Source organism: Neopsephotus bourkii, unplaced genomic scaffold (assembly GCF_033783945.1).
Source record: "Neopsephotus bourkii isolate Nb327-2 ecotype Australia unplaced genomic scaffold, CSIRO-AGI_Nbou_v1 NB_1031, whole genome shotgun sequence".
Classification (NCBI taxonomy): domain Eukaryota; kingdom Metazoa; phylum Chordata; class Aves; order Psittaciformes; family Psittacidae; genus Neopsephotus; species Neopsephotus bourkii.
The window spans coordinates 199468-226354 of record NW_026901520.1 but is presented as its reverse complement, the minus strand read 5'-3'; the positions used below and the strand labels follow the sequence as shown (position 1 = coordinate 226354).

Genomic DNA, 26887 nt, shown 5'->3' with positions numbered 1-26887 from the left:
CGTCCTCGAGTGCCCCGGCAGCAACTCGGGAGATGGGAAACAGGAGCAAGGGGACAGGGGAGCTGCTGTCAGCTCGGATCTGGCCCTGCGCTGCGGGGATGTTCCCTCCGTGCGAGGAGCCGGCTCCGCTCCCGCTCCTCCCCGCTCAGCAGCAGCGCTGCCCTGGGCGCTCAGCCCATCCCCTCCGCAAGCCAGCGCTGTCACAACCACACCGGTGGAAGGTTCGGCTGCTTGGCCCCCAGCTGCCCCCGGGTGCTCGCCCCGCGCTGCTCAGGCCCAGGAGGGATGTGCGGGGCTCTCGGTGTGTGATGCTGCAGCAGCACAGACCTGGCTGGGGGCTGTCCCAGGTGTTGTGGTTTAACCCCAGCCAGACAGCTTGTTCACACACTCCCCCCCCTTCTTGCCCTCTCCCTACTCTCGGAGGGACGGAGAGGAGAATAAAAAAGAATGCAGCTCCCACGGGTTGAGATAAGAACAGTTTAGTAACTAAGGTATAACACAAATCACTGCTGCTGCCACCAGTAATAGTAATGATAAAGGAAATAACAAGGGAAGAGAATACAATACCCCATCACCAGGTGACCGATAACTTGCCCCCCCCAGCCCAACCAAGCACCGACCGATACCTCCTCCAACCCTCCAGTCCCTCCTAGCCCTTCCGGGTAACTCCCAGTTCCCTCCTGGGCATGATGTGCTGTGGTATGGAATACCTCTTTGATCAGTTTGGGTCAGGTGTCCTGTCTCTGCTTCCTCCCGGCTTCCCTCCTCCCTGGCAGAGCATGAGGCTCACAAAGTCCTTGGCCAAACCAAAAACATCATTGTTATCAGCTCTGTTCCCAGCTGAAAGTCAGAACACAGCACTGCACCAGCTACCAAGAAAGAGAAAAATGACTGCTACTGCTAAACCCAGGACACGGGGACACATCCTGGTGGTGGCCTCTGGCCACAGGGGTGCAGGGGGAGGATGGTCCCCAAGTGTCCAAATCATCTCGAGGGGGTCAGGCTCTGCTGAGCGGTGCTGGACCCCCCTTTGCCCTGCGGATCCCATAGCCAGGCTCTGTACTGAGGACTGGGGGGAGTGAACCGCGAGGAGAAGCAATGGTGTTTGGTGCTGGCAACGGGCCCCTCTGGTTGATCCTTGAGCAGCCATGGTGACAGTGGAGGTTGGAGATTGGGTGGAAGTCACCCAGGTTTGGGCAGCCTTGCAGCACCGGGAAGGGATACAGGGGACTGTTGGAGATAGCCCTCAGCAGGGAGCGGTTTCAGTGCACAAGTGGGCTGGAGCGCGTTCCTGCTGTCCCCATGGCGTGCCATGCAGAGAGGCACGGGGCTGATGGACCTCTCTCCCCTCCAGGCACTCTTCGCGCTCTCCTCCATGCTCAGACACTTCCCCTACGCCCAGCAGCAGTTCCTCAAGCTCGGCGGCCTCCAGGTGCTCAGGAGCCTCTTCAGGCAGAAGGGGATGGAGCCCCTGCACGTCCGTGTGGTGACGCTGCTCTACGACCTCATCATGGAGAAGGTGAGGAGCCGGGAGGGAGGGACGGGGCCGAACGGGACCCTCACCCCCTCACTGAGCACAGGGGCTGTCGTGCGTCCTCACGGGGTAGGGGTGAGGAGGAGCCCATTGACCATGGGGGCTCCTGGGACGGGTTCCCTCCAGCTGCAGACACGAGGGCCTGGGAGAGCTCAGAGTGAGCTTAAACCACGTGCCAGGGACTGGGGCCCAGCCACTGCTGCCCTGCCCCTGCCCCTGCCCTGCAGCCCAGCCCCAGCCAAGGGAGTTTCTTTCCTTGGATTACTGCTGGAAATGGCAGTTTGAATCCTGCCTGTGCTCACCATCACTGCTTGCTCAGTGTGTGTGTGTGTGTGTGTGTGCGCCTGTTCTCCAGGGGATGGAGATTAATCCTCTTTCTGTTCATAGCCAATTTGTCCTGCAGGTAATTACTGCTGCAGTGCTGGGGTCTCGGGCACCGCAGAGCTTTGGCTGTTCTAAACCAGTTTGTTTTCCAGGAGACTTTGTAAAGGTGCAGATTCTTTTAGCAGGTCTGAATCTGTTCAGGTGCTGGCTCTGACGTGCAGCACTCACAGAATCCCAGACTGGTTTGGGTTGAAGGGACCTTAAAGCTCATCCAGTTCCAGCCCCTGCCACAGGCAGGGACCCCTTCCACTGGAGCAGCTTGCTCCAAGCCCCTGTGTCCAACCTGGCCTTGAACACTGCCAGGGATGGGGCAGCCACAGCTTCTCTGGGCACCCTGTGCCAGCGCCTCAACACCCTCACAGGGAAGAGCTTCTGCCTAAGAGCTCAGCTCAGTCCCCTCTGTTGGTTTGCAGTGCGAGGCGAGCAGCCCGTGCCGCTGCAGCCCCACCATGGCCATCACTGCAGAGGCCACCAGCCGAGCAGGGAGGATCCATTGAGGAATCCCATGTTACCAACAGCCACTGCACCATGTGGGCCCCGCTGGTGTCGGGGGGTGCTGGGAGGTTTCCTGGCCGCCCCCTCTGGCCCCGGTGCTGCTGGGGGCAGGTCCCTGCCTGCCCTGGCCCCTGCGGGCACCTTCTGGTCTCAGCAGCATCCCTGAGGAATGCCGGTGTCTGGGGTTCTGGCCAGGCTGGGAGAGGAAGCTCCGGCTGCAGCTGGAGGAGGCCGAGCTCTGCCCCCATCACAGGAGCAGCACAAGGCCCAGCAGCTGTGTCTGTGCTGCAGGAGCAGCTCCAGCAACAGCCCCAGAGGCTTTACAAGTCTTGTGCTGAACTTCTTCCCCTTGAGCCCCTTCCAGCCCCACGCGAGACTGAATCCATTGGGCACCAAGAGGCGGGCAAACAGCCCCTGTGGGTAATTCCATGTCAAACACAACCTTGGCTTGGTTTTCTGTTCCGAGTGACCCTGCAGGGCGCTGTTCACGGCTGTGCACCCTGCTCTCCCGCCATGTGTCACCTCCATGACAAGGGCATTAATCCGTGCCCCATCACTTCCCACAGATGCTGCTGGAGGACTCGCAGCACGGGGACCACCTGGAGGAGAGGCTGCAGCAGTACCGGCAGGTGCAGCTGGTGCCGGCGGTGGTGGAGCAGGACTGGTGTGTGGTGGTTTCCAACCTGCTGGCCATGCCGGAGCACGACAGCCGCGAGAAGGTCCTCAAGATGCTGGGGGTGCTGATGGCCTTCTGCAGGGAGCGCTACCGGGGGGACCCGGCCCTCAGCACCGCCCTCGGCCTCCTGCGCAGCGAGTACGAGGAGCTGGCGGCGGAGGAGCAGCGGGAGGGGGACAAGGACGGGTACTTCAGGGAGCTGCTGGGCTCTGTGAACACCATCATCCAGGAGCTGAGCTGAGAGCAGCCCCGGGCTCCCTCCGCTCCAGGCACTTCAGGGCACCAGTGGCAGTCTGCATGGCACCGGTGTACCGGCACCTCTGAATAAACGCTGGATGCACTGAGCCCCCAGCGCCGTGAGCGTGCCAGCAGCCTCCTTAATGCAGCCCACACGTGTGGGGCACGGGTCCTTCTGTGGGAGAATACAGGGAGCTGCCTTGGAGGGCATGAGGTAAAGCCTCAGCTGCCACTGCCCCAGCCTTCCGTCCGCAGGGTTATTTGGGGTGGGAAGGACAGGGGGATGCGGGGCTGCCCGTGTGGGGCTGCTCTGCTGCACGGGTGGAGGTGTTTGTTCCCACAGCTCTGCTCTGCCCCACGGTGCCCGGCTGTGCCTCTGAGCTTGGTTTGCCTCTGGATGAAGCATCCCAGCACTCACACAGCACCGTTTGCCTATGGATTGCTTTGTGCTGGTACAGGGGGACAAGCACTGGCTGGAGGGGCTCTCTGCACTAATCCAGCCTTGGCTTGGAGCAGGCCGATCCCTGCTTCACTGTTTCAGCCCTTCCTGAGGCTAAAGTATTTCTGGCAGCCACTTCCAGCACATCCCTTGTCACTGTTAAGCAGCAGGGCTGATCACACATTATTGAGGAGTTTGCTTTTTGTCCCCTCTCAGGTTTCTGTTCAGGCTGTTCTGCTGGGATTAAAAATGACTGTTCTGTTACTTTCTTCTCCTAAATGCATTCCTCAGCCCGTCCTGCGGGGCTTTGCTGTGCGGGTTAAAACCAACCCAATGGCAGGGGCCAGGGCAAGCTTGGGCAGGAGCTTTTCTGCAGGAAGCCTGAATCCCAGAGCAGGGCTGGGGGTATCGGCACAGGGATGTCCCTGGCCCCATCACTGCTGCACCACTGGGCTGAAGGAGCTGGGGCAGGTGCAGCTCCTGATGACAGCGCGAGTGAGGAGGGAGCCAGCAGCAGCTGGGGCAGCCCCCTCCCTTCAACCCCCAAAGGCAGAGCCCCCTTTCTCATCTCAAATGCCTTGGAGCTGTGAAGCTGTTGAGCAGCAGCAGCAGCAGCAGCGCAGCTGAGGAAGGGCAGAGCGTTGAAGGAAGCAAAGTAAATGTAAAGTAAGGACCTCCTGGCCTGGCTCTGAGCCCTTTGGCAGCGGAAGGCACTTGCAGTGCAAAGGCTTTTTGAGGCCTTGGGCAGCCTGCTCCTCTGATGCTGCTCAGTGACCTTCACATGGAGCTGTGCTCAGCCCCACATCCTCCCTGCCCAAAGGGCTCTGCTCTGGGAGGGGGATGTGCGGGGCACCCTGCAGTGGGGCTGGGGCTTGCTCTCCCACCTGCCCTCGGGCTCTCTCTGGGGAGGCAGCTGCACGGGGGTGCTGCTCTATCAGCTTTGCACGCTTGGGTGCCTTGCCCCCTCTCTGCACCCATCGTGCCCCCCAGCCAGAAGAGCCCCTGGCCCATGGCTGCCCTGCCTGGGGCTGGGCTCTGCGCCGGCAGCAGCAGAGCTGGGTGGGCAAAGGGAGAGCTCTGCACGTTAAAGGCATTTGCTGAGCAGGGTTAAACCTGGGCCCGGGAGCCTTCACACGCAGTTAAAGAGCACAAATTCAACGTGGCTGAATTGAATTAAGAGCACTTGAAATGTGGAGTAAGCCGGGCTCCCGGGGTTTAACGTGCTTTCACTAATGAATGCACTTCACAAGACAATGTGGGTGTATCTTCCTGTGCAGGCAGGGCCCTGGGGCAGGCAGGGGGCTGTTGAGTTGGGCATAGCCTCACCGGTGCTGCCATTCACAGCAGCACAGAGAACCCCAAATCCTGTTCAGGAGATGGTTTGGGATGTCTCAGTGCCCTCCTCTTCACTGAGAAGCGATGCTGAGCTCATGGGGAGGCTTCAGCTCATGGCTCACCATCAGAGGTGGTGCTGGGACCCTTTCCCACCTCATACCCACACAACTGTTCCAACAGGACGCAGTTGCACTCCCTCCCTCCAGGGTGTTCCGGCTGCACAACCCCTTCCCCTGTGCTTCACTGCATCGAGCAGTAATCACTGCAATTCTTTCCATTCCTCTAATAAAGCTGAAGCTTCGCTGGTGTCCGGACCCCCCTCACCATGCAGCTCAGCATCACTGTGGAGCTCAGCATCACCCCTTGATGTGCTGGCACCACACAGAAGGCTGAAATTACCTGACACTCTCTTCAACCAGGCCTGTAGTGATAGGATAAGGGGTGATTGATGGGTTTAAACTTAAACCAGGGGAGGTTTGGGTGGGTATAAGGCAGAAGCTCTTCCCTGTGAGGGTGCTGAGGCGCTGGCACAGGGTGCCCAGAGAAGCTGTGGCTGCCCCATCCCTGGCAGTGTTCAAGGCCAGGTTGGACACACGGGCTTGGAGCAAGCTGCTCCAGTGGAAGGGGTCCCTGCCCGTGGCGAGGGGCTGGAACTGGGTGAGCTTTAAGGTTCCTTCAACCCAAACCAGGCTGTGGTTCTACAATTTGACCTCTCCAGACACAGACACACTCCTCCGAGGAGCAGCTCTTGGGTAGCACCGTGCTGGGTCTGTGGTCCCTGGCTGCTGCCCCTCGAGCTGCCCCTCAGCTGCACCTCCAAAGCAGCTCCCATCAGGTAGGGCCCAGTTTCCCTCTGTTGTTCCCCTGATGCTCAAAGTTTGCAGCACAAAATGAACTGCCATTTATTTAAAAGCTAAATACACATCAATCTGCCTGTACATCCTAATGGACAGGGTGGGGTTTAGAGCGCATTAGTGGATTGGATTTTGGGGGGAGTAATGAATGTATTTTGGAGGGAGCCACTGCGCAGCCTGGGGATGTGACCTTCAAGACAATTATATTAATACCAGGGGAGAAAAGCCTCGTATTGTGTAAAAGCAGTTAAATAATTACAGCTAAAACAAGCTCTACAGCTTAGCTGCTCCATTAACCCTTTAACATCCATGGCAGCAGAGGTTCTTATCCTCTGAGTGTGTTAAAGGCATATGAAAACCATAATTCAGTTATTAATTCTCTCCTCAAGAGGCTAAAATGCTTGAAAACACGATAAATTTGGCCAAAATCCCCCCAGACCTATTTAGCTGAATTCTGCTCCATGTGTTGGTAACACGACAGCAATAACCTTGATACAGTAAATTACAAGCTGATCAAGGTAAATAAAATTATAACGTAACATTGCCAAGGCTCGGCTCTGAAATTTAGATGCAGTTTAAAACATTAACTACAGAGCAGGCTGCTTTCCATTTTAATGGATGCTTTATGGAAACAGCCAACGCGACTTTGACTTCTCCTCAGACACCGGACTTCATGGGCACGTGTAAAACACACTGAAATCCATAACGTCTAAATCAGACAGCACAATTACACCTTGTAGCTACAGTAACCACAAATAATGCATGGTCTAGAATGCAGCCTGAGCAAACAGCTTTCCTGGGTGCCTCTGGAAGCCCAAGGCAGGATGCAGAGCAATTACGAGGAATGAGCACAAAGCTGATTTGCATCTCAATGGCCGGGGGGGGGGAGCGGAGCCCGCTCCCTTCGCAGCACCACAATACACCAGCTGGGCAAAGCAACTTTATTAGTGTCCCACAGCAAAACACAGGAGGATCCGCCCGCAGGCAGCCGCTCTCCCTCCCGCTGTCACACAGGGGTAAGCAGCCGCCTCCGCATCAGCCGTTTCCATGGGTTTGCTCCGGGTGCTGCCCCAGTGAGGCTGCTGGCAACGGAACCCGGGAGCGCTCCGCATGCGTGTGGCAACAGCCCGCGGGCAGGGAAAGGGAAAAGCGAAGGGAAGCGGCATCACCGAGCGGCTGTGCCACCAGGAACATCTGGAACGCGACCCTCTCCCTCCACAGCCACAGGGAATGGCGGCATTCCAGGTGTTCCCTGGCTGGGCACGCGTCTCCTGCTGCATTTCCATACTCCTCCGAGCACACAGAGCTTGTTCCCTCCTTTCTCCACCCCAGCAGCAGGAACGCGCTAATCCACACAATACGTTCGTTAGTTTCTCTTTGCGTTAAAGATCTAATTCCCTCACTGGATCGCAGCCTCCGAGTGGCATGAGTCAACTGTCAGTGTTAACCGTTAGTGTTACTGTCAAACCCTCTTTGGTTACAGAATGGTTTATTTAAAGCAGGATTATACAAAACGATTTTCAGCTAGAAATACCCCCCTGAAATCTAAAAGCCATCTAAAGGAACACACTCCCGCAGGCTGAAGCTACGCTCATCGATAGGAATTAGAAATCTGAGTTGTTCCCCCACAGGATCTAACAAGAGTTATCAAAATTATATTAAGGAAATACGTTTTGAGGAAGGGTAAACTTCTGACAAATCCTCGGAATATTAAAAGCAGAGTTCTGGAAGGAGCAGTGGTGGGCTAGAGAAAGACAGGACCGAGACACAGACCTCGCTTTAAATACTCTCCATGGCCTTGAATTCACTGAGGGCCTGCACCGGGTTCACGTGTTTCTTCTGGGATGCTCTCTTGATTTTGGTTTGGGTTTCGTCCTGTTTCTCCCTCTTGACCAGGGGTTTCTTCTCCGGAGCCTTCATCTTCCAAGAGACAGCGGGAAGGTTGAGTGAAGCCATTCCCTGGGACTTCTGGTACTTGGTGGATGCCACATAGGAAGCCTTCACGGTTTGCACCACTGCATTCATCAGGTTCTTGGCTGCTTGGATAAGGGACATGGCACTGTCCACCTGCCAAACGGTGACACACACGTGTTACATGGCATGCATGTAACATGCAACACAGCATTCCAGAAAACACCACAATCCTGAGGGGGAAAAGCACTCAAACACTGATTTTTCTGGGTTTTCTTTTGAAATCTGAGGTTCCAGATTTAAGGAGATGTTTTTGTTTAGGCACTTAAGTGGTGAAAACCTGACTCGTGCCACCAGAAATAAAGGGCAGTGTTTTCCCACATCCGTGCCTTTTCCATATTGACACTGACAAGATTTGGATTCTCCTGTTTGCTTTTGTGACTAAGGTTTAACAGTAGCTTATTCTCTAATGAAATTAATAAAGCTGCAGTAATACCTTCATCAGTGATAATAAATGCTTAAATCTCCCTAAATACTCAGCTGCATTGGAAAGGAGGGAACACAACTGCATCTTCAGGGCCTTGAGTCCTTTCCAAGCTGGTTCCTGACTCAGAAAGAGCAATAAAATGAGAAACCCCCATTGCCAAAGCTTTACCACATGGCAGAGCTGAAGAGCCAACACTGGGGCAGGGTGAAAGAAAAAGGGGAGGCCCAGTGAGGTGACCCCACACTGCAATTCCTGTGCTGTAGCTGTCTAAGGAAGGTGCTGGAGGAAGCCTTGAAGGCATTGCTTGTGGAGCAGTGAACCAAGCTGAGCAGGGGGGTGGCTGCTTTTCTTACAGTGCTGGGACCCTCCTTTCCATCACGCTGTGGGCTGAGGACCACAATGGGAGATCCGATCTGTGCCCTCCAACACACCAGTCAGCTGCTTTCCTCTCCCCCATCAATACACTCAAAACACTTGCATTGCATTTGACTTATTTCCATGAATCTCCACAGCAGGAAGGATCACATTAACTGCAATGAAAGCAAGGAACTACTTCCCTGAATGACTTGTCAGATTGCTTAGGGGACAAGCTCTTGCTGGCTTGTAAAGCTCTGCTTTCATGTTTCTGTGGTAGCTGGATGGGGCAGGATGTTAACAGTGAGATTTTCTGTTAGACAGGCAAAGTCCCTGGGCTGCCAGAGGTCTTCACCTGATCATCTGACAGGAGCTGAACACTGCTGCTGGCAGTATTTAGCCCCAGTGGACCGGATCGTAGGGAAGAGGCAGAACCAGGAGATGACACTACAGATGCCAGCCTGCTCATACAACTAATTCATGGCAGAAGGGTATGCAAATTTTGAAGACACTGACTAACTGCAGTAAAACCCTGGAGTATGTATTACTGCATGATGACACATCTACTGCTTTGACAGCCTGATGCCTCCAGCCTTCCAGCAAACAGGACATCAGCACGCACCAGAGACACACAGCAACACGATCTGCAATTCTAGCTTGTTTGCAGGGAAAAAGATGCACTGTAAGTTCAAGCACCTGAAATACCCAAATGGCAGAAGGCATAAAGCTTCTTCTATTTGCTTTCCAGGATTCAAACAGCAATAATGGACTATCGGCCGTTTCTGTCCCTCCTTCAAATCTCCCACCTCAGTCGTGACATGGATGGGCAAAAGCACCAGTGGCCAAACACACCCATCCAGGGCAAGGAAGAATGTGCCAGAAGAAATGAAGCATTTAGCTCCACCTCCCTCCCCCCAGATATCCATCACACAGATTCCTCTTAGGAGGAAGCATTTCATGAACTACAGTGCAAAAATTCTTTGCTAAGTAATGGCTAGAATGAGGAAGCAGCCTGGCCCGGGGGCAGCTTTCGCTGTCATCAACCAGAGCAGCCACTAAAACTCCCTGCACTCCTCAGGGCACAGCTATTTTGAAATCCTACCATCTCTGGAGCATTGCAGGACCCCAGCACGTTCCATGGCTGTGCAGAGATGTGGGGTAGGTTTAGCTGTGCTGATTTAACCTCAGTAAGAGTGAAAACCAGGCTGGAAAAACAGCAGATTACACAGAAGTCAAGTGAATCTGTCTACAAACGCTGCTGAGTAATGAGAAGTGAAGTCTGTGTTTTCCCCCCTTTCAAACAGTGTTTCCTCCAAGAACAACAAGGCAGCACAGGCAAATACTGCTGCATACATTACAACTTTGACTGAATGCTCCAGAATCTCTTGTCTGTATTCTATAATGTTTAGCATAAAAGCTTGGCTTGGAATAACTGTTAACCCTGGAAATAAAACTGCATGAACCAGACATTCTACAAAAAAGCCTCCAGCCCAAACTTGCTGTTTCTCAGTGTCGACCTGGTTTCATTGCTAGACACAACATGTATTCCTCTGGCTCTTCAGCCACTATTTATTTATCCCTACCACTCTCCACAACTACCTGAAATGAGGTTGTAAGGAGGTGGGGGCTGGTCTCTTCTCCCAGGTAACAAGTGATAGGACAAGAGGAAATGGCCACAAGTTGCACCAGGGGAGCACCGGGGGAGGTTTAGACTGGGTATTAGGACAAATGTCTTCCCTGGAAGGACTGCCAAGCACTGGCACAGGCTGCCCAGGGAACTGGTGCAGTCACGATCCCCGGAGGTGTTTGAAAGATGTGCAGATGTGGCACTGAGGGGCATGGTTTCGTGGTGGCCTTGGCAGTTAACAGATGGATCCAGTGCTCTTAAAGGTCTTTTCCAACCTAAACAATTCTGCGATGTTGTGCCACAGTTCATACATACCCCAGACACAACCAGCTCCCCTCCCAGGTTCTGAACTTCAGCCTTCACTTTGCTGCAGATGTTCAGCTGGTGGCAGTACAGGGCGATGCGCTGCAGGTAGGCCAGGAGGTCCTGCTTGCACGCAGAATCAGGGCACTGGGGAGGAAAGCAAGGTGAGGTTTTACTTTACAATCACGAAACTGGAACAGAAATCATTTAGGCAGAAACCAGACAATTCCATTCTGTAACAGCCAATGTGCTCCAGAGAGCATTCCCCTTTCTGCTGAGCCTTGGTTTTCAACAGACAACTGAGCAATAGATGGGCATCACTAAATACATATAAAAAACCAGGAGCAATAAACACAGGCTATCAGAACAGAACCTCTGGGGCTCCCTGCAGCTGCACAGCTGCCCCTGAGCTCCCTGCGAGGAGGAGGAGGTACAAGAGGAGGAGGAGGGCTAGCTGACCTTTCCAGAGCAGGTCTGTTCACTATGAGCGGTCCCAGGACACAGCAGCAGTGATCTGACATCAAGATCTCAAGTTGCAACCAGCAGATATTACCAAACCCAGCCTCAATTCTCCATCCTCAGTATTCTAGGCTAAGAAATTATCAACTCGACAGTTACTCAATTACACTGGCAGAGGAGGTATTTTCCTCATTTCAGCTCCCGATTTCTCAGCTGTGTGGAAACGAGATTCCTCACCAGGCATGAAATAAAGGTTTGAAGGTGCTTGCTGAGGCACTCATCTGCAAGATAAAAGCAACTGTTTCAGCTCTGCAATTGAAATGCCGTTCCGAGAGCTGCTTCTCAGGCAGAAGGGAAGGGCCATCCCTTGCTCGCAGAGCCGAGCACGAGGTGATTAATGAGCCAGGCTCAAAGTGGATTTCAAAACAAGAGGAGCCCTGCTGAGGGGCACAAACAGTCCAAACCAGGAGCTGCAAGCATAAGACAAAAAGGCCACAGGAAGCCTTTTAGTGCCAGTGCCAGTCCTCTGGTATCATTAAAAAGGCAGTGATCACGGTGGCCAGAATCACTCCTACAAGGAATAACGGGGCTGTCTCACACTTACTGGCACACTATGGCTGTATGAAGATCAGTGAATAAAGCTGCTGGCATGCCCTGAACCAAAAAACCTTTGCCCACCAGACTTTTGCGCTGCTGATGAATAAACCCAAGGGCACGTGTGCCATGGTCCTGGGGTGCAGCTCCCAGTGCCTAAAAGGGCTACGAGAAACCTGGAGAGAGGCTTTGGACAAGGGCCTGTAGGGACAGGCCAAGGGGAATGGCTTGAACCTGCCAGAGGGGAGACTGAGCTGAGCTCTTAGGCAGAAGCTCTTCCCTGTGAGGGTGCTGAGGCGCTGGCACAGGGTGCCCAGAGAAGCTGTGGCTGCCCCATCCCTGGCAGTGTTCAAGGCCAGGTTGGACACAGGGGCTTGGAGCAAGCTGCTCCAGTGGAAGGGGTCCCTGTCTGTGGCAGGGGTTGGAGCTGGATGAGCCCTTCCACCCCCAACCAGTCTGGGATTCTATGATACTGTGCCCACGTTCTGGTGCCTGCAGGTGAGGACACCCTGCTGACAGCATCCACATGGGGTATTTGCTACCCACAACGGCTCATCTGCCAAAACAGACATTTAACTCTGAAAGGATGGTGAGTGTAGCTAGTAAATATGTTTGTTCTATCCAGGGCCAGACCAAGTGGGTTTTCTAAGCCAATGTACTTGAGCACAGCAGAGGTGAAAGATCTGTACTATATGCTGCATACAGAGATGCCCTGTATGGCAGACTGCTGAGCTGTGATCCAAGGCAGCACACACACATACACACAACGTGAGGACATACACTACAATGGGATTCTTGGCAAGTTGGGACGAGCACGTCATGCTGTGCAGCACAGGCTATGGAGACTGGATGGCTTTGTGGGCATCTGACCCAGTGTGACCATAAACTGACTGAGATCACCTTCTTAGTTCTAAGGAATGTAATGAAACACCCAAAGTACCTGCAGCTCTTATGCAGGTACGGTGCTTCCCACCCAAAGTATCTGCAACTCTTATGCAGGTACGGTGCTTCCATCAGTGAAGTGAAACCCACAAACAACAGAGTAGCAGAAGCTTGCAGGTTCATTTTTTAAGCTAATCAATATTAGTCAGCAGTACAAGATGTTTTTGAGAAAGTCCACAAATAGCACTGGCCAAAGAGCTAATGAAAAGCTGAAATTACCATTTGGGAAAAAGCTCTCCATCTCCCAGAAAGCTCATCTAACAAAGCCAACGGGCGGCACAGCAGCACGCTGAATGGCACGCTGACAAGTGCACAATACGGCACATCAGAAGGACCCTGAACAATGCAAGGAGCTTTACAGGCTCCAAGTTTATGGAAACTAGGTAAGGAAAGACACTCGCAAGGAAAGAGGCTGCTGCATGTTTCCTGGTGGCTGAGGATGACAGCAGAACATTAGCAGGGGAAGGATGGGATAGGAAATATTATTCAGCTGTATAGATCAATTTGACATGAGCTGGAAAGCCACATCCTACCCTGTGTGTGCTATTTCGACAAGCAGAATAGAGAACTCAGTCCAAAGACAGATGACGCTTAAAAAGAGATGTAACACAAGATAAAAAAGAACATCAACAAAAGGCACTGCGGGTGCCTGTATAAGCCCTGTCCTTTCCTATGCAGGAACACTCAGATAAAACCTAAAAAACCCTAAAGGCAACAGTTTCAACACTGATAAAGAGAGATTACATTATTGTATTAACCTGCAACATCCACAGACACAAAACCCCTGCCTGCAGAGCTGGCTGGGGAGGATTCCCACAACACACTCACAGCAGATAGCTGCACTGTAGACAGGAACAAATGTGCACTGGGGACACCCCCACCTCCCCAACCCACCAAAACGAGATGCTGACTCTGCTGAGAGGGGAGACTGAGCTGAGCTCTGAGGCAGAAGCTCTTCCCTGTGAGGGTGCTGAGGCGCTGGCACAGGGTGCCCAGAGAAGCTGTGGCTGCCCCATCCCAGGCAGTGTTCAAGGCCAGGTTGGACACAGGGGCTTGGAGCAAGCTGCTCCAGTGGAAGGGGTCCCTGCCTGTGGCAGGGGTTGGAACTGGGTGAGCTGTAGGCTCCTTCCAACCCAAACCAGTCTGGGATTCTGTAACTCTGTGGTGGTTGTTGGAAAAGCTAAGCTGGTTGCTTCACATCAAATCCAGCATCCATCCCAGACAGAGCAAACGCACACACATTCGCTTCCTACTGCCCCAGCTGAGCCTTCAGAGCAGCAGAATCACCTCTTTCTCCCTTTCTGTAAAGAAAAGGAGCAGGGAAAGCCAGAAGAGCTCTCCTGTGGTACATGCTGATTAAGACAAGCACACAAGCCCTGTCCCCACATGTCTGGTAGGTGTAAGAAGCAACTACACTTTTCTTCCTCCCACAGCATCTCCTGTTTAGGGTATAAACAGTAATTCACACTGAAATACCCTTGCCAGCCCCATGTCACAGCTGGGCTCAGTACTCTGGTTAGAGAGGCTGAAAGCAGGCACACAGGGGAAGCAGAGGCAGTGGCAGGGAGCACACACTTGGACCAGCCTCCACAGAGCATGGACCATTTGACAGCAAGAGGCTGCTGGAGCATCTTCCTGGGGAGTGGGGCAATCCCTGTGCTTGCCCCCAGCTCCTTTCAATGTCATGCTCAGGTACAGATGTACTCTCAACCTCCCAGCACTATCAGAAAGAAAAAGCAACAGTTTTTTCTTTTGCTTTGTAAGTATTTCAACATCAAAAAATAAATATTAGGGAGGCTCATGATGCTGCAAATCATCTGCGTGTGTGTTGTACTCAGAAGCGCTTCCTGTCCCCCCACTCCAAACAAGCAGAGTGCTGCTTTGAGTGAAAGATGGAATACCTTTGGGAAAACCTGCCGGCTGATGGCTAGACACTTCTCACCACACGTGAAATACCTTGGATAATAGCTTTTAGAGCTTCAAAGGAAATGTGCTGTAAAAGCGCCTGACGGCAGGAGTTAGGAGTTCCTGACACACTAACACGAGGGGTCATGATTCACCCAGTGTCGCATGGCAAACAGGACATAAAACCCCATCCATTTGTTAAAAGCCCGTATTAGGCACAGGAAGGCATTAGTGCTCTGCTGAAGTGGTTGCATTGTATGTCCCTTGCAACTGTCAGACACTTCTACATTAACAAGTTTCTAAAGAGTATGTAAGCACATCTAATGAAATATGCAAGCTCCAAGTATTAGTGAAGTATGGAGAAGGAAAAAAAGGCTATATCCTTGTCAGAATGACTAACTGTACAGTCCTGCTTATATTTATCTTCCAATGTGTGCTTAACCTTTTACATTTTTAAGGACCTTACTTAGGCTAAAAGGAGCCATTTCGTTTTCTCCTGTATTTTGCAATGGCTTGGTGCAGAAAACCAAACACCAGCTTTGCATAAAACATGTGAATTAAAAAGGAAAACCGAAAAGGCATTGTAAACCTTCAGCCCAAGCTCCCCTGAGCTCTGTAACACAAACTGTTCCTTGCTTCATTTACCTACAGCAGCAGCACACCTGATTCTTCCAGAAATATAGTTGTCAAAATGCTCTAGAGCAAGGAGACCCAATTTAAAAAACACATTTCAACATTCGCTCCCCACTGAACCCTCCTCACTCCATCATTAATAAATAAGGGTGAAGACAACATCCTCTGGATGCAGCATTTAAAGAGAGGTCTGCATTACAGAGACTGACTTCCAAAGTGACACAGTTTCATTTCATACCTTGCCTTATGACTTTATATTCAGAGAAGGACTGCAAAGCAGGTGATGGCTGTACAAAACAAAGTTTAGGCCATGATCTCAGACTTAACCTACCTGCATTTCAGGGTTCCTCTTGAAGGCAGAGTATTATTACTAATGCTGATGTTCCTCTGCAATTTGGGTGCGGACAGAGACCAAAGGTGCTTTTGCCTGGCCCAACCCAGTTTCTGAAGTGGCTCAGGACAGGCAGATGAATTGCTGGCCATACTCATTCAATCCTATAAGAATCCTTTTCAAACACTTCTGTACATGTAGCACAACACACGCACACCAGCTTGGGACAGCATAGCAAATACTGGGTCACTACATGCCTTGATCAAAGTCTTCATCAAATTCTGACTGGACAATGAAAAAAAACCTGGAGGTTTGACAATCTCCCCATTCAGTCTATGGGGCACTTGAAAATTGGTAATGTTAAAAAGCTGCCTCAAAAATAATATGAAAGGCTGTGCAACAGAGCAACAGGCCACGTGCAGTAATTATGGTATTGCCTGCATAGTCTGGTCACTGCTTTGGAAAGTCTTGGGTGTATTCCAAGCCAGACAGAAGCAACATGAATTCAGTGTCAGTCCTGTTCAGTTACAGAACTGGCCTAGATACTATGTGACATGAAGCAGTGCTGGCATATTGCTACCTTAAAATGGGAGGTGCTTGATTTAAGCCAAGGAGCTGCTATAGTGTTACTGCTGGGCGTATTTAGCTGCTTACACTGCTTAGGGTGGCAGGAGATCAGCAGGAAAGAAAAGCCTAGAATTTTCCAGCAGAAAATCTGGAAAATCAGTTTAAAAGCCCCAACCCCTCAAAGCTAAACATATTCTGTTCATCATGTCTGCAGTACTTAAATATCTCCTATTGCTCATTTGTGCTGGAGGCTTATGAGCATGGTTTGTGACTTACATGGTCAGCAATAGTCCGGCCCAGCTTGTCCATCCTTGACCCAGCCTCAGCAATCTTCTTGGCTGCACTAATCACATCTGATGTATTTTTCAGTGGACCTTTACCTCTGCAAAACAGAACAGAGTCTACCTTCTAGCACCAGAAAACTGGAAGAGTGAACTATTCCCTTTTCTATTCCATACAGTACTGAAAGTGATTCCTCACCCAAACTGCATGAATAAGGTTGCACAGAACTAGGCAGGTGTAATCATTACAACACCTTCATTTTTAAGACTATGTCCGCCTTCCAGCACCTGCCCATATTTAGATTAAACCCAGGAATAAAAACATCTTAAATTTTACTGTTTTAAGCACCCTAATGACGATAAGAGATAACATTTTAGAAGACAGATTTGCAATTTTCATGGAATGCAACATCAAGTTTAAAAAATTGTGTTGTATAAAATCTGGTAAATGAATTTCAAAAGGCATCAAAAACCCTCTCTTTCTTTTGCAAATAACTGTACCAGGAACCATTTCTGCAGTACAGCAATATTGAGAGCCCATAGAATTTAATGTTGTAAAGAACTGAGCAAATATATGTATATATATTCCTTGGGACAAAAATCGCCCTTAAGAAAGAAAGAAAGACAGACAGGCAATAACTGCTGTGCATCCATAGATCAATTTAAACAGTTATTACCACCCAGTCACTGCATAGTAATGCATCTCCTGAGTTAATACAGGCTTATAATAGGGTAACATTTAAAGGGAATTATAAGAAGTCAGACTCTTAAGACTGCTAGCAAAAATATTTCATTGAGAGACCAGCATTCCAGGCAGTTCTGAGAGAAGGTGTTGTGAACATGAATGAAAAACACTCACCTGGTGAAGTCTGTCATTTCCATCATAATCATACACATTTGTTTCGCCAGAACAATTATGTCATTACCGCTGTCATCCCATTTGGATACTTCAGCATCCAATTTACTCTTTTCTTCCTGGAAGCTTGCGACTTGCTCAGCAATCTTCGCTTTTTGCTCTTGAGGGAGCTGAGCCATGATCGCCTGAAAGAGAGAGTTTTCTCACATTGCCATTGGAGAAGGCTTTTTGGAACATTCCACTAATAACCAATTTAAGTCATGTGGATGGGGGATAAAACTTTAATAGCAATCCTCTACCTAGAGGCTTCACAGAACCATTTCCTTCCATTTTGAATCAAAGTTTATGCTTTTTCTGAAGAAAGAGTGCCCAGAGAGACAAGCTGACACCTGAAACATGGGCACTTGCAGGATAACACTCCAACGAGCTTGCCACATGTTATCATCCCTCGAAGAAAATCTGCATGAAGAGGGGGACTTGCCTTTTCTGTAGAATTTAAGAGTTTTAAAAGGAAGTTTCACTTGGGTATCTTTCACTCTTGCAATGCACAGAAGAATTACTAGGTGTCTCTTCCCTGCAGGAACCTAGATGTACTGTTTTGAAACATGCATACTGAGGAAAGAGTAAGTGAAAATGAAGAGTATGTGCTTACTCCTGAATAAAATCTATCAGACTAGGTTTACAGCCTGCATGAGACTCAATGTCTTTGCCTTCATAAATACAGGGAGCATTCATGCCTCCAGGAGCAGGTGAAAAGGAGTCTTCAGTACAAAAAAGCCTCTGGCAGCAGCTGTGCTGTAAGGTAAATTAGAAATGTCTGCATTTAAATAAAAGAGGGGAGAGGGATACAGGAAAAGAGAGCGCTTGTAGAAGGCAGGAGAGCACAAAAAATACTCTCAGTTAGTATAATTCCAAAGCCGAGGTGGCAAAAGGGCTTTGAGGTCTAGTCCTTGCCTGGTTTCAAGCTAGTAGAGCCTTCACAGGAAACCTTCCATGGCACTTTCCCCAAGAGTGTAAATTGTTATTGATAAAGAATGGACATGTCAAATAAAAACAGAAGGGAAGGCCTGGTTTTCCTTCAATGTACTGATCTTACGTTTTCAGCTATTAATGATTCTATATTGCCAATCAATGCTTTCATTTTTAACAGTTATAGGAAATGCAGTTAATTTCAATGATTTCATTTTTAAGCTGCTCTCAATGGCATCTTGATCAATGCTCAGTGACCAACATGTGTGTGAGAAGCCATTTTGTAAAAGGTTCTGGTCCATAAACTTAGGATTTGACTATTTGAAAATAACATTAGTACAATGGAATGATTTGCCTATCTCCCTGCAGAAATTCACCTAATTGAATGGCAGTGCCTACAACATCTGCGATGTCCAAGTATAAAGTACTTCATAGAAATACAGAACCCCAGACTGGTTTGGGTTGGAAGGGACCTCAAAGATCATCCAATTGCAATCCCTGCCACGGGCAGGGACACCTTCCACTGGAGCAGCTTGCTCCAAGTCCCTGTGTCCAACCTGGCCTTGAACACTGCCAGGGATGGGGCAGCCACAGCTTCTCTGGGCACCCTGTGCCAGCGCCTCAGCACCCTCACAGGGAAGAGCTTCTGCCTAAGAGCTCAGCTCAGTCTCCCCTCTGGCAGGTTCAAGCCATTCCCCTTGGCCTGTCCCTACAGGCCCTTGTCCCAAGCCCCTCTCCAGGTTTCCTGCAGCCCCTTTAGGCACTGGAGCTGCTCTAAGGTCTCCCCTTCAGGAGCCTTCTCTTCTCCAGGCTGCCCCAGCCCAGCTCTCTCAGCCTGGCTCCAGAGCAGAGCTGCTCCAGCACTCGCAGCATCTCCATGGCCTCATCTGGACTTGCTCAAGCAGTTCATCAGTATTAAAGGATTTTGATCTTTCAGAATATCCAAAATAACACTCAGATGTTTCTTACATCTCTCAGACCACTGCATGCTTCATTTCACTTAACCTCTTCTTTAGAAGAAAACTGGGAACAAAGAATTCCAGTTTTCTGATCCAGTATTTTCACCTTTGACTCCTCCCCCACCCTGCCCAATATTTAACTGGGATTTTCAAAGCCAACTGAACTGTTTCTTGAAGGAAAGTCACTGTTTTAGAATGCTCTGATTTCTTCCTTACCCTTGCACTTTGTCCAGCAATAAGCTGATCATCTTCAGTCTGAATACTTGTTCTGCTTCGGACATCAAAGTCCTCAGTCTCAAAGTCGGAATCATCCAGCTCTTCAGGAGTCTGAGGAGAGAGTCAAACAAGAGAATTCATGGCTCTAAAAGTCAATGGGAATATTGTTTTTCAAGCAGAGAGAATGGAAATCAGTGAAGGTAAAAATCGGTCCATGTTTTCAACAAAAAAGATAAATAAAGGAATGCACCCAGGGTACACTCACGTGTGACTGTACACTGTCAGTACGTATGTTTGAGTATATATGCTTGAGTGCTCACGTTAAATGCACCAGGATCCTCCAAATTTCAAACCAGGTCCTAAGCACCTGAGATCTGTCAGGTCACGAATGCACTCAGGGTTTGAAGCACAGGAAAAAAGTTCTTGCAAAATGAACTGTATTTCTGCAACTTGGTTAAATGTAAAAGCTTCACTTGAGATGCTGAAACTAAAATTACACACAGCTCTGAGGGCTGGTTCAAACCCACCATCGTCTTTAGTACAATTATGAATCAAAGCACAGGCTAAATTAACAGCAGCTAAACTGTATCAAAATTTATTCTTACCCCCAGGAAAAGATGAAAATTTTTAGCTAGTACGGGCCAGCTTTTATGCTGTGGGCTAAACACATCTGACCTAGTTCCTGCTTGCCTGGGATTTATTTTTGCCACTGCCACTCTACAGCTGGCGAACTTTTTATGAAGCTTATCAAGTTTAAATAGCATATTTGTCAAAATACTGCATCTTTGCTTAGGGTGGCACTTGATGGCAGTTTTACAGAGCTGGGTCAACAAAGACCTCCACCGATAAATGCAATACATTGTGATTAACAGATAAGATGCAAATAGAAGTCCTTATTCTTCAGATTTCTTTCCTATCATTTGAGTTTAACAAACTTGTTTCGCAACCCAGACACCTTGTGATACAGTTAAAATAGAGATAGGTACGCAAAATAGTTGCCAAAAAGCAAAGGAGATCATGCTGATAATCAGGACTCAGGATATTTCAGCCACCATCTTCTCTCCGTGCCTTGCAGAACAGAGTATGCCCTCAAAATCACCATAAGGACATATATTTAAGAAATAACAAACATATACATAAAAGAAGACAGTTCTGCTGCATCTTTAGAAACTGTTTATGACTCCCAAGCCCCCTTCTCTGCCCATCCACCCTAAATCCCCAAAAACCTGGAGTATACAAAGTGTAATTCTGCCTTTCAAGCTGTCAAGGGCAAAAACTCCTCTGGGGAAGATGAGGGATTGCCTGGGGAGCAGGGAGGAAAAAGCAACAACCTACAGATATAGATTTTAGTTCTGAGAATACACTGCATGAACACAAAAATTTGGTGTCTGAGTGACTTTTCCTTCTGGTGCCTGTAAAGAACAAATGCCACTGGACAAAGTCTCAAGTGCATCAGCTTGTTTGCTCCACTTTTGCTCAGCAGCATCCCCCTGTGAGCATGGTTCCTCCTGTGGGCCAGTTTGAGACAAAGCCGTGGAGAAGCAGTGGCCTGGAGGGCTCTCTTATCCTAAATCCATCCTACACCTTACAGCCTTTGGAGAACAAATCCTAGCAATTTAACTTCTTTATAGGTCACTGCTGTGTCACTGGTGAGCTGCCGTTAGCTACTGGCAGCGGCACTAAAGCTATGGCACCCTGACATCAGAGATGCAGCCGCGCGAGGGGCAATGTCAGCACTCCTGGCATCACCACCTCAGCTAATTACTCACAATGTGGAGCTGGCAGGCGTGCCATCATGTCCTGCATAAGGAGGACTTCAGCAGGGGGTGAATCAGATTAGTTTGTCTGCATAGCAGGAAAGCCTTGATATCTTCATCTAATGCTGGTTGTCTATAACTCCTGAGCTTAACTTTGACAGAAATTATATGGGGAATTGTCAGCTTTTCTTCTGATTTCTCATTTGATTCTTTGCTTTAAGCAGAAAACATGGAAGATACTGCTGCAGTGGTTACTATAATCATGTATAATCTGGAGCTGCGCTGTCCTTAATTTACTTATCACCAAAATGTATCTGCCATGGTTACCAGTCTGAAAGATGAAGATGGTGTCTCTGCAACGCATTTGTTTGAGTCAGAGGAGGACAAGGGAAAAAAGGAAAAAGGAATAGGCCCCTACATTTGTTTTTGCTGTGTCTGGCTCCTGAGCATTTTTACCAAGCTTCATTCAAGAAATGTGTCACAGGTCAGCCTCAATCAGAACCTCCTTTTCTGCAACCCTTCAATCAACTGCAGGAGCCCTTCTGCGTCTTCCCTGCATGCCTTCTACCAGTCTAAGGCTGCCTGACCTACCAGAAATTAGGACTTCCAAGTCACACTCACAGCACCTGAAACACGCCAGCACAGGAGAGACAAAGCCTCTATGAACTGCTCCCTGTTTACTGAGGTTAGCCCATTAACGAATTACACGCTCTAGGAACCAGAGGCTGAACTCATCTAAACCCGTTTATGACTAACTAGCATTAATTCTCAAAATTTACTTAATAAAGAGCCATCAGGCTTTATTTCTCAGCTCTCAAATGATCAAAAAGCATCTATAGTTATGAATCTACTTGCTGTTGTTAAATCAAAGGTCACTGATTTCAGCACATTAACAAGCAAGGCATTAACATGATTATTACAAAGGATGCATGAAGGGTATTTAGCATCACAACTCTGGCTATCATTGCTGCTCAGATCTGTTTAATGAATTTGAATCAAAACGTACTTCTGAAGCACTCCGCAGAGTGATTAGCAGTTTTTAAGACTCTGAATGTTAATATGAGCTAAACGCAAATTTCACGCTGTCTGCTCTCAACAGAACTGATGCCTGTCAGCTCAATAAAGGCATGGAAATGAGTGGAGAAATAGAAAGCTGTTCCAGTCAGTTCTGCTCACCCGGATCATCAGAACAGCTTTCCTGATGTCTCGTATCCCATCATACACCAGCCGCGAGGCATCGATGAATTCATTCTCATCCATGGGCTGAGCAGGGTCTGAACTCAGGGCTTCCACAGCAGCTTCTACTTGCTCAGTAAACCGCGGCATAACTGAAGGAAGAACACCAAAGAGCAGTCAGTGCCCACCCCAGTGCCACCTTCTACTACACACTCCTGTAAAAGTCATGTGTGTTCCTTATTGTTAATTATCATTGGAAGCTCTGAAACAGTTCTATTTACATTCAAAACATTTGTCATCAAAACTGCAACTCAAGCCTTGGTCCACTGTCTATTCTGCTGTTTGGTCTTTTCCCCTTAGACAGTGAAAAGTTTACCCCCACCTTCTAGTGGACAACAAGAAACACCTGGAGAACCAGTTAGAAACTATGGGATAGAATATTAAGCATTTGTTTAATGTTCCCTGCAGATGTACATGATTTTTTTTTTTGGGAAAAACCAGCATTACCATCACAAAGCTCAAGTTTAACAAGGGACTGGAAGAGGGCAGGTTGCCCTGCTGTACTGCAGTGACTCACTGCACCCTGGGAAGGACATCACAGAACCATTTACAGTCTGTTCGCTTCTTCAGTGTCACCCTTGATTCTTCATCAAAGTAATTAAAGCAAAGCCAACAACTAATAGTTGGTGCAGCACTTACTGAAGTAACCAGAATCATTCCTTCCTTTGTGTAGATGTTACCAGCTAGCTCACAGGAAACACCCTCATTTATTGCTTGGGTGTGGTGGACTACAAGCTACAATGCTGCTTTAACAGTTGTGAAGATCTTTCACAAAATTTACCCTGAACTAGGACACAAAATTTATTCTACTGGGCCAGTGGAATGTCTGGAGATGGAGAGGGCTGGAGCTCTGCTCTGGAGCCAGGCTGAGACAGCTGGGCTGGTCCAGCCTGGACAAGAGAAGGCTTCTTAAGGGGAAACCTCAGAGCAGCTCCAGTGCCTAAAGGGATCCAGGAAACCTGGAGAGGGGCTTGGGACAAGGGCCTGTAGGGACAGGCCAAGGGGAATGGCTTGAACCTGCCAGAGGGGAGACTGAGATGAGCTCTTAGGCAGAAGCTCTTCCCTGTGAGGGTGCTGAGGCGCTGGCACAGGGTGCCCAGAGAAGCTGTGGCTGCCCCATCCCTGGCAGTGTTCAAGGCCAGGTTGGACACAGGGGCTTGGAGCAAGCTGCTCCAGTGGAAGGGGTCCCTGCCCGTGGCAGGGGTTGGAACTGGGTGAGCTTTAAGGTCCCTTCCAACACAAACCAGTCTGGGATTCTGTGATTACATGAATGTGTCATAAATCTCTCTGTATCCTGAACACTTGCAGAGCCTGGTACAATACTGCAAGATGACCAGCGCACCTTTCAAGCCGTAACTCACTGTTTAGGATTCATTTATTGGTGTTCTAGCTTTCTACAGCTCAAGAACAGCAAGTACACTCAGGGAGACCTTGTGCACTGCTGAATTTTAAGCCAGTCAACACAGCAAAATTACATTTCTCATTTTGCAATAGCTCTGCAAATAACACACTACTTTCCATTACAGTGTGTCCATTGAGTCTTTAACAGATTTCACAGGTACATTTAGTATTTGGTTGCCCAGGCACTTGCAGGCAATATGAATTTAGGGATCTTGGAACTAACTGACTCTTACCTGTGTTGGACAGTAACTTCGTGGCTTCCAACACCTTCTCAGTGTAGACTCCAGGCTCATAGTTATCCATTTCCGAAGTGACAACATGAATGACTCTAGCAGCACGTCCTCGAATTGCTCCAGCTGTGCGGTCTAAACCATCAACATCTTTTTCTTGGAGAGCAATGACACATTTGTTTACATCTTCTAAAATATGATTCTCTGGTGGTAAAAGAAGGAGCATTTAGATGGTAATATCTTCTTTTCTGCTGCAGTCATCAGCATGGCAATTTCTCAGTTTGTGACCCGCTCTATAAACCTCCAACGAAATGCTGTAAAGCATTAATTTTTAAGCTTTTCACAACCAGCAAACAGCTGCCCTTCCAAACTAGGTGTCAAAAAGTCATCAGCAGCATCCACACTTCTTGCCTCTGTTTGTCCTTGATCTTACCAACAGAAAAGCTGAGTTCAGCTGAATTCTCCCCTAATGTGTTTCTTCCCATTTCCTCCCCCGGACTGCCAAAGCCCTTATTCCAAATACTTCCAAACCACTCCCCCATCATTCCACATGCACCGGGTGATGAGGCACCCTCCTCTGCGCCACACCTCAGCCACCCAGTGCTCTAATAGACTGGGGCACTTGTTGCATGTTTCTAGCTTCCTACATAGTGTTTTCCCACAACCACACACATACCATCAGAGAACATTAAGCTGTTAGTCCTCCCCTCAAACGTCAGACATAACACATGCAGTGATTTACACAGAAAGCGCTCCAGTGACAGAGTACTCATTGCCTCTTGAGAGAACATAAAATAAAGCCAAGACCTCTCTTTGTAATTTACTTTCTGAACACACATTTTCTTTTTCGCACAGAGATATTTCCCTCTATCACGTCCAAGAAGCTTGCAACGAGTAAAACCCCCCAAGAGAAGTCTGAAAATGCCTGAAGAAGTTGGGATCTTGATTTGGGGAAGCACATCCAAAAGGTCTTCCAAACTCTGTTAGGAGACCTCTTTAGCACATCAGTACCAAGGCTTTGATACTGACATCCAACAGCAGCATTTGGGCTTCGTGGTAAGAAACCAATCTGGAAGCATTTCTGTTCTGTCACTTAAAATAGTTTCCAGCGTTACTAACCATTGACTTAATCACACTGCACTGCCAATCCGTGCCACTGAAGCGGCTTTTATTCCCTACACAGGTAGTAAAAGAGCCATTTTGCAAGAGTTTGTAGAGCCGAGGAGCACATAGAGTTGAGTGATGGAGGATTTGTATAAACTGGCTGAAAGGATTGCTGCTGCTGGAAGTGTTATGCTTCATTTGCATAAAATTAACAGAGCCAGGTGCAGTACTGCAAGACTTTGGTAAGCAACCTGGGCACAAAATACACTTGTGACATACCTCAGAAGCAACTCAGCCTGAACAAGTTCAGCCGAGGGCAGAATGTGGCCCTGAGAGAGAAGCGCAGGTTCATTAGTGATTTGACAAGTCAGTGAGCAGGCAGCCAAGGTACAAGAGATGCAGCAAGGAGCACGCAGGGTTTGGGTATTTAAAGCAAGAGACAGACATCCCTGTAAGGTGCAAGAGTAAAAAGAAATCGGCATCGGGCCAAAACACAGACTGTTTATTGCTTGAATTCCTTAATGAATAAATTAAGCCGCCAACCATTTAAAAGCCTCTTTGGATTATAGGAACTTTAATAAAAGGCATGGACAAAATGAAGATGAATATTTAAATGCTTGCTGATCATTTCATCCCTTCTGCAGATGTGAAGTGGCCAGAAAGACACTTCAAAGGCAAGGTAATCTTCCACGGGGCAGGGACCATCAGGTGCATCCACTGTGGTTATACTCTCCAGCTGGATGATAACAAATCAGATCTGACACTGTTCTGTGTGCTTGTATATACACACACTGCTACCTGTCCTACAGGCATGTGAACCCCAAGTGTGGGGCACAAAATGCCATCTGCTGAGGTCAGGACAGCAGAAGAGCCCAGGAGATGCTGACACACGGGTTCACCTCCAGCACCTCTGGGGATGTGGGAATGCTGCATCAAAGCCAACAGCCTTCCCATGGCTGGGCAGGAGGAGAGTCTCACAGCAATGGAATGGAACAGAGAACGTGCCCATGACATGGGGGTTGGAACTGGATGTGCTTTAAGGTCCCTCCTAACCCAAACCATTCTGTGATTCTGTGATAATACAAGCAACAGCAAAGAGATCTTGTTTTATAAATAAAAAAGGCAAAAAGTGGTGTCTCCCCCACCTAACACCTTCACCTCCACCCACCTCCCCATTAAAGGGATTAAGAAAGCCTCTTCCATACATCACAAGAAGTCTGCAAGGGACCTGGGGGCTACAGGAGAGCAAAACCTAAGTAGTCAAGAGATCAAGCACCACAGATGCGCTTTTCTGCTGTGTCCCCTACGAAAGGTTTTAGAACAATTTCCATGCTGAAGCTGGTCCCCCCTCTCTTGACAGAGGCACTGGAGGAACCAGGTCAAACAGCAGTGTCAGTAGACATGGTTATGGAGCAAATACTTGAGTGTTCATACACTTGCAAATAAAGTATTCATCTTGTAATGAAGGAGGACAATCATCAGGTTGAGCAATATTCATCTGGAGGCTCTCAAGATGAAACAGCTTTACTGTGAAGGACATCTCTTGCATAAACCTCTGTCAGTGGTGGAGGAACAGAAAGCAGCAAATGGAATGGGTTTTTCAGGGGGTTTCAAAGGAGATCTAGGTAATTTCAGAACACTGAATTTGACAATTACACGGTGCTATCAGCAACTGCTCTAAAGAACAGAGAAAGTGGGCACGCAAACACAGCCCGAGTGCTTAGGGAAGGCACTGATGAGAGGGATAAGAATTACAGAAGGCACAGAAGAGCTCTGAAATGAGGAATAATGGAACAGGCAAAGCCTCTGCA

At 48.9% G+C, this 26887-nt stretch overlaps 2 protein-coding genes across 2 annotated transcripts in view; one reads left to right on the top strand and one right to left on the bottom strand.

The window, feature by feature from the left end:
• SIL1 (SIL1 nucleotide exchange factor) overlaps positions 1-3401 on the top strand; it is a 76934-nt gene extending 73533 nt beyond the window's left edge. Inside the window, 2 exon segments of the mRNA XM_061360571.1 lie at positions 1355-1519; positions 2980-3401. Coding sequence (XP_061216555.1) covers positions 1355-1519; positions 2980-3330 — 516 coding nt within the window. The 3' untranslated portion in view covers positions 3331-3401.
• Positions 3402-7426: 4025 nt separating this feature from the next.
• The window catches only part of CTNNA1 (catenin alpha 1), a 104920-nt gene continuing 85459 nt past the window's right edge, over positions 7427-26887 (bottom strand). The window contains exons 11-17 of the mRNA XM_061360572.1: positions 23976-24176; positions 22282-22433; positions 19349-19459; positions 17208-17389; positions 16344-16449; positions 10649-10783; positions 7427-8021 (exon numbers count right to left, since the gene is read on the bottom strand). Coding sequence (XP_061216556.1) covers positions 7734-8021; positions 10649-10783; positions 16344-16449; positions 17208-17389; positions 19349-19459; positions 22282-22433; positions 23976-24176 — 1175 coding nt within the window. The 3' untranslated portion in view covers positions 7427-7733. The remainder of the gene's footprint in view (positions 8022-10648; positions 10784-16343; positions 16450-17207; positions 17390-19348; positions 19460-22281; positions 22434-23975; positions 24177-26887) is intronic.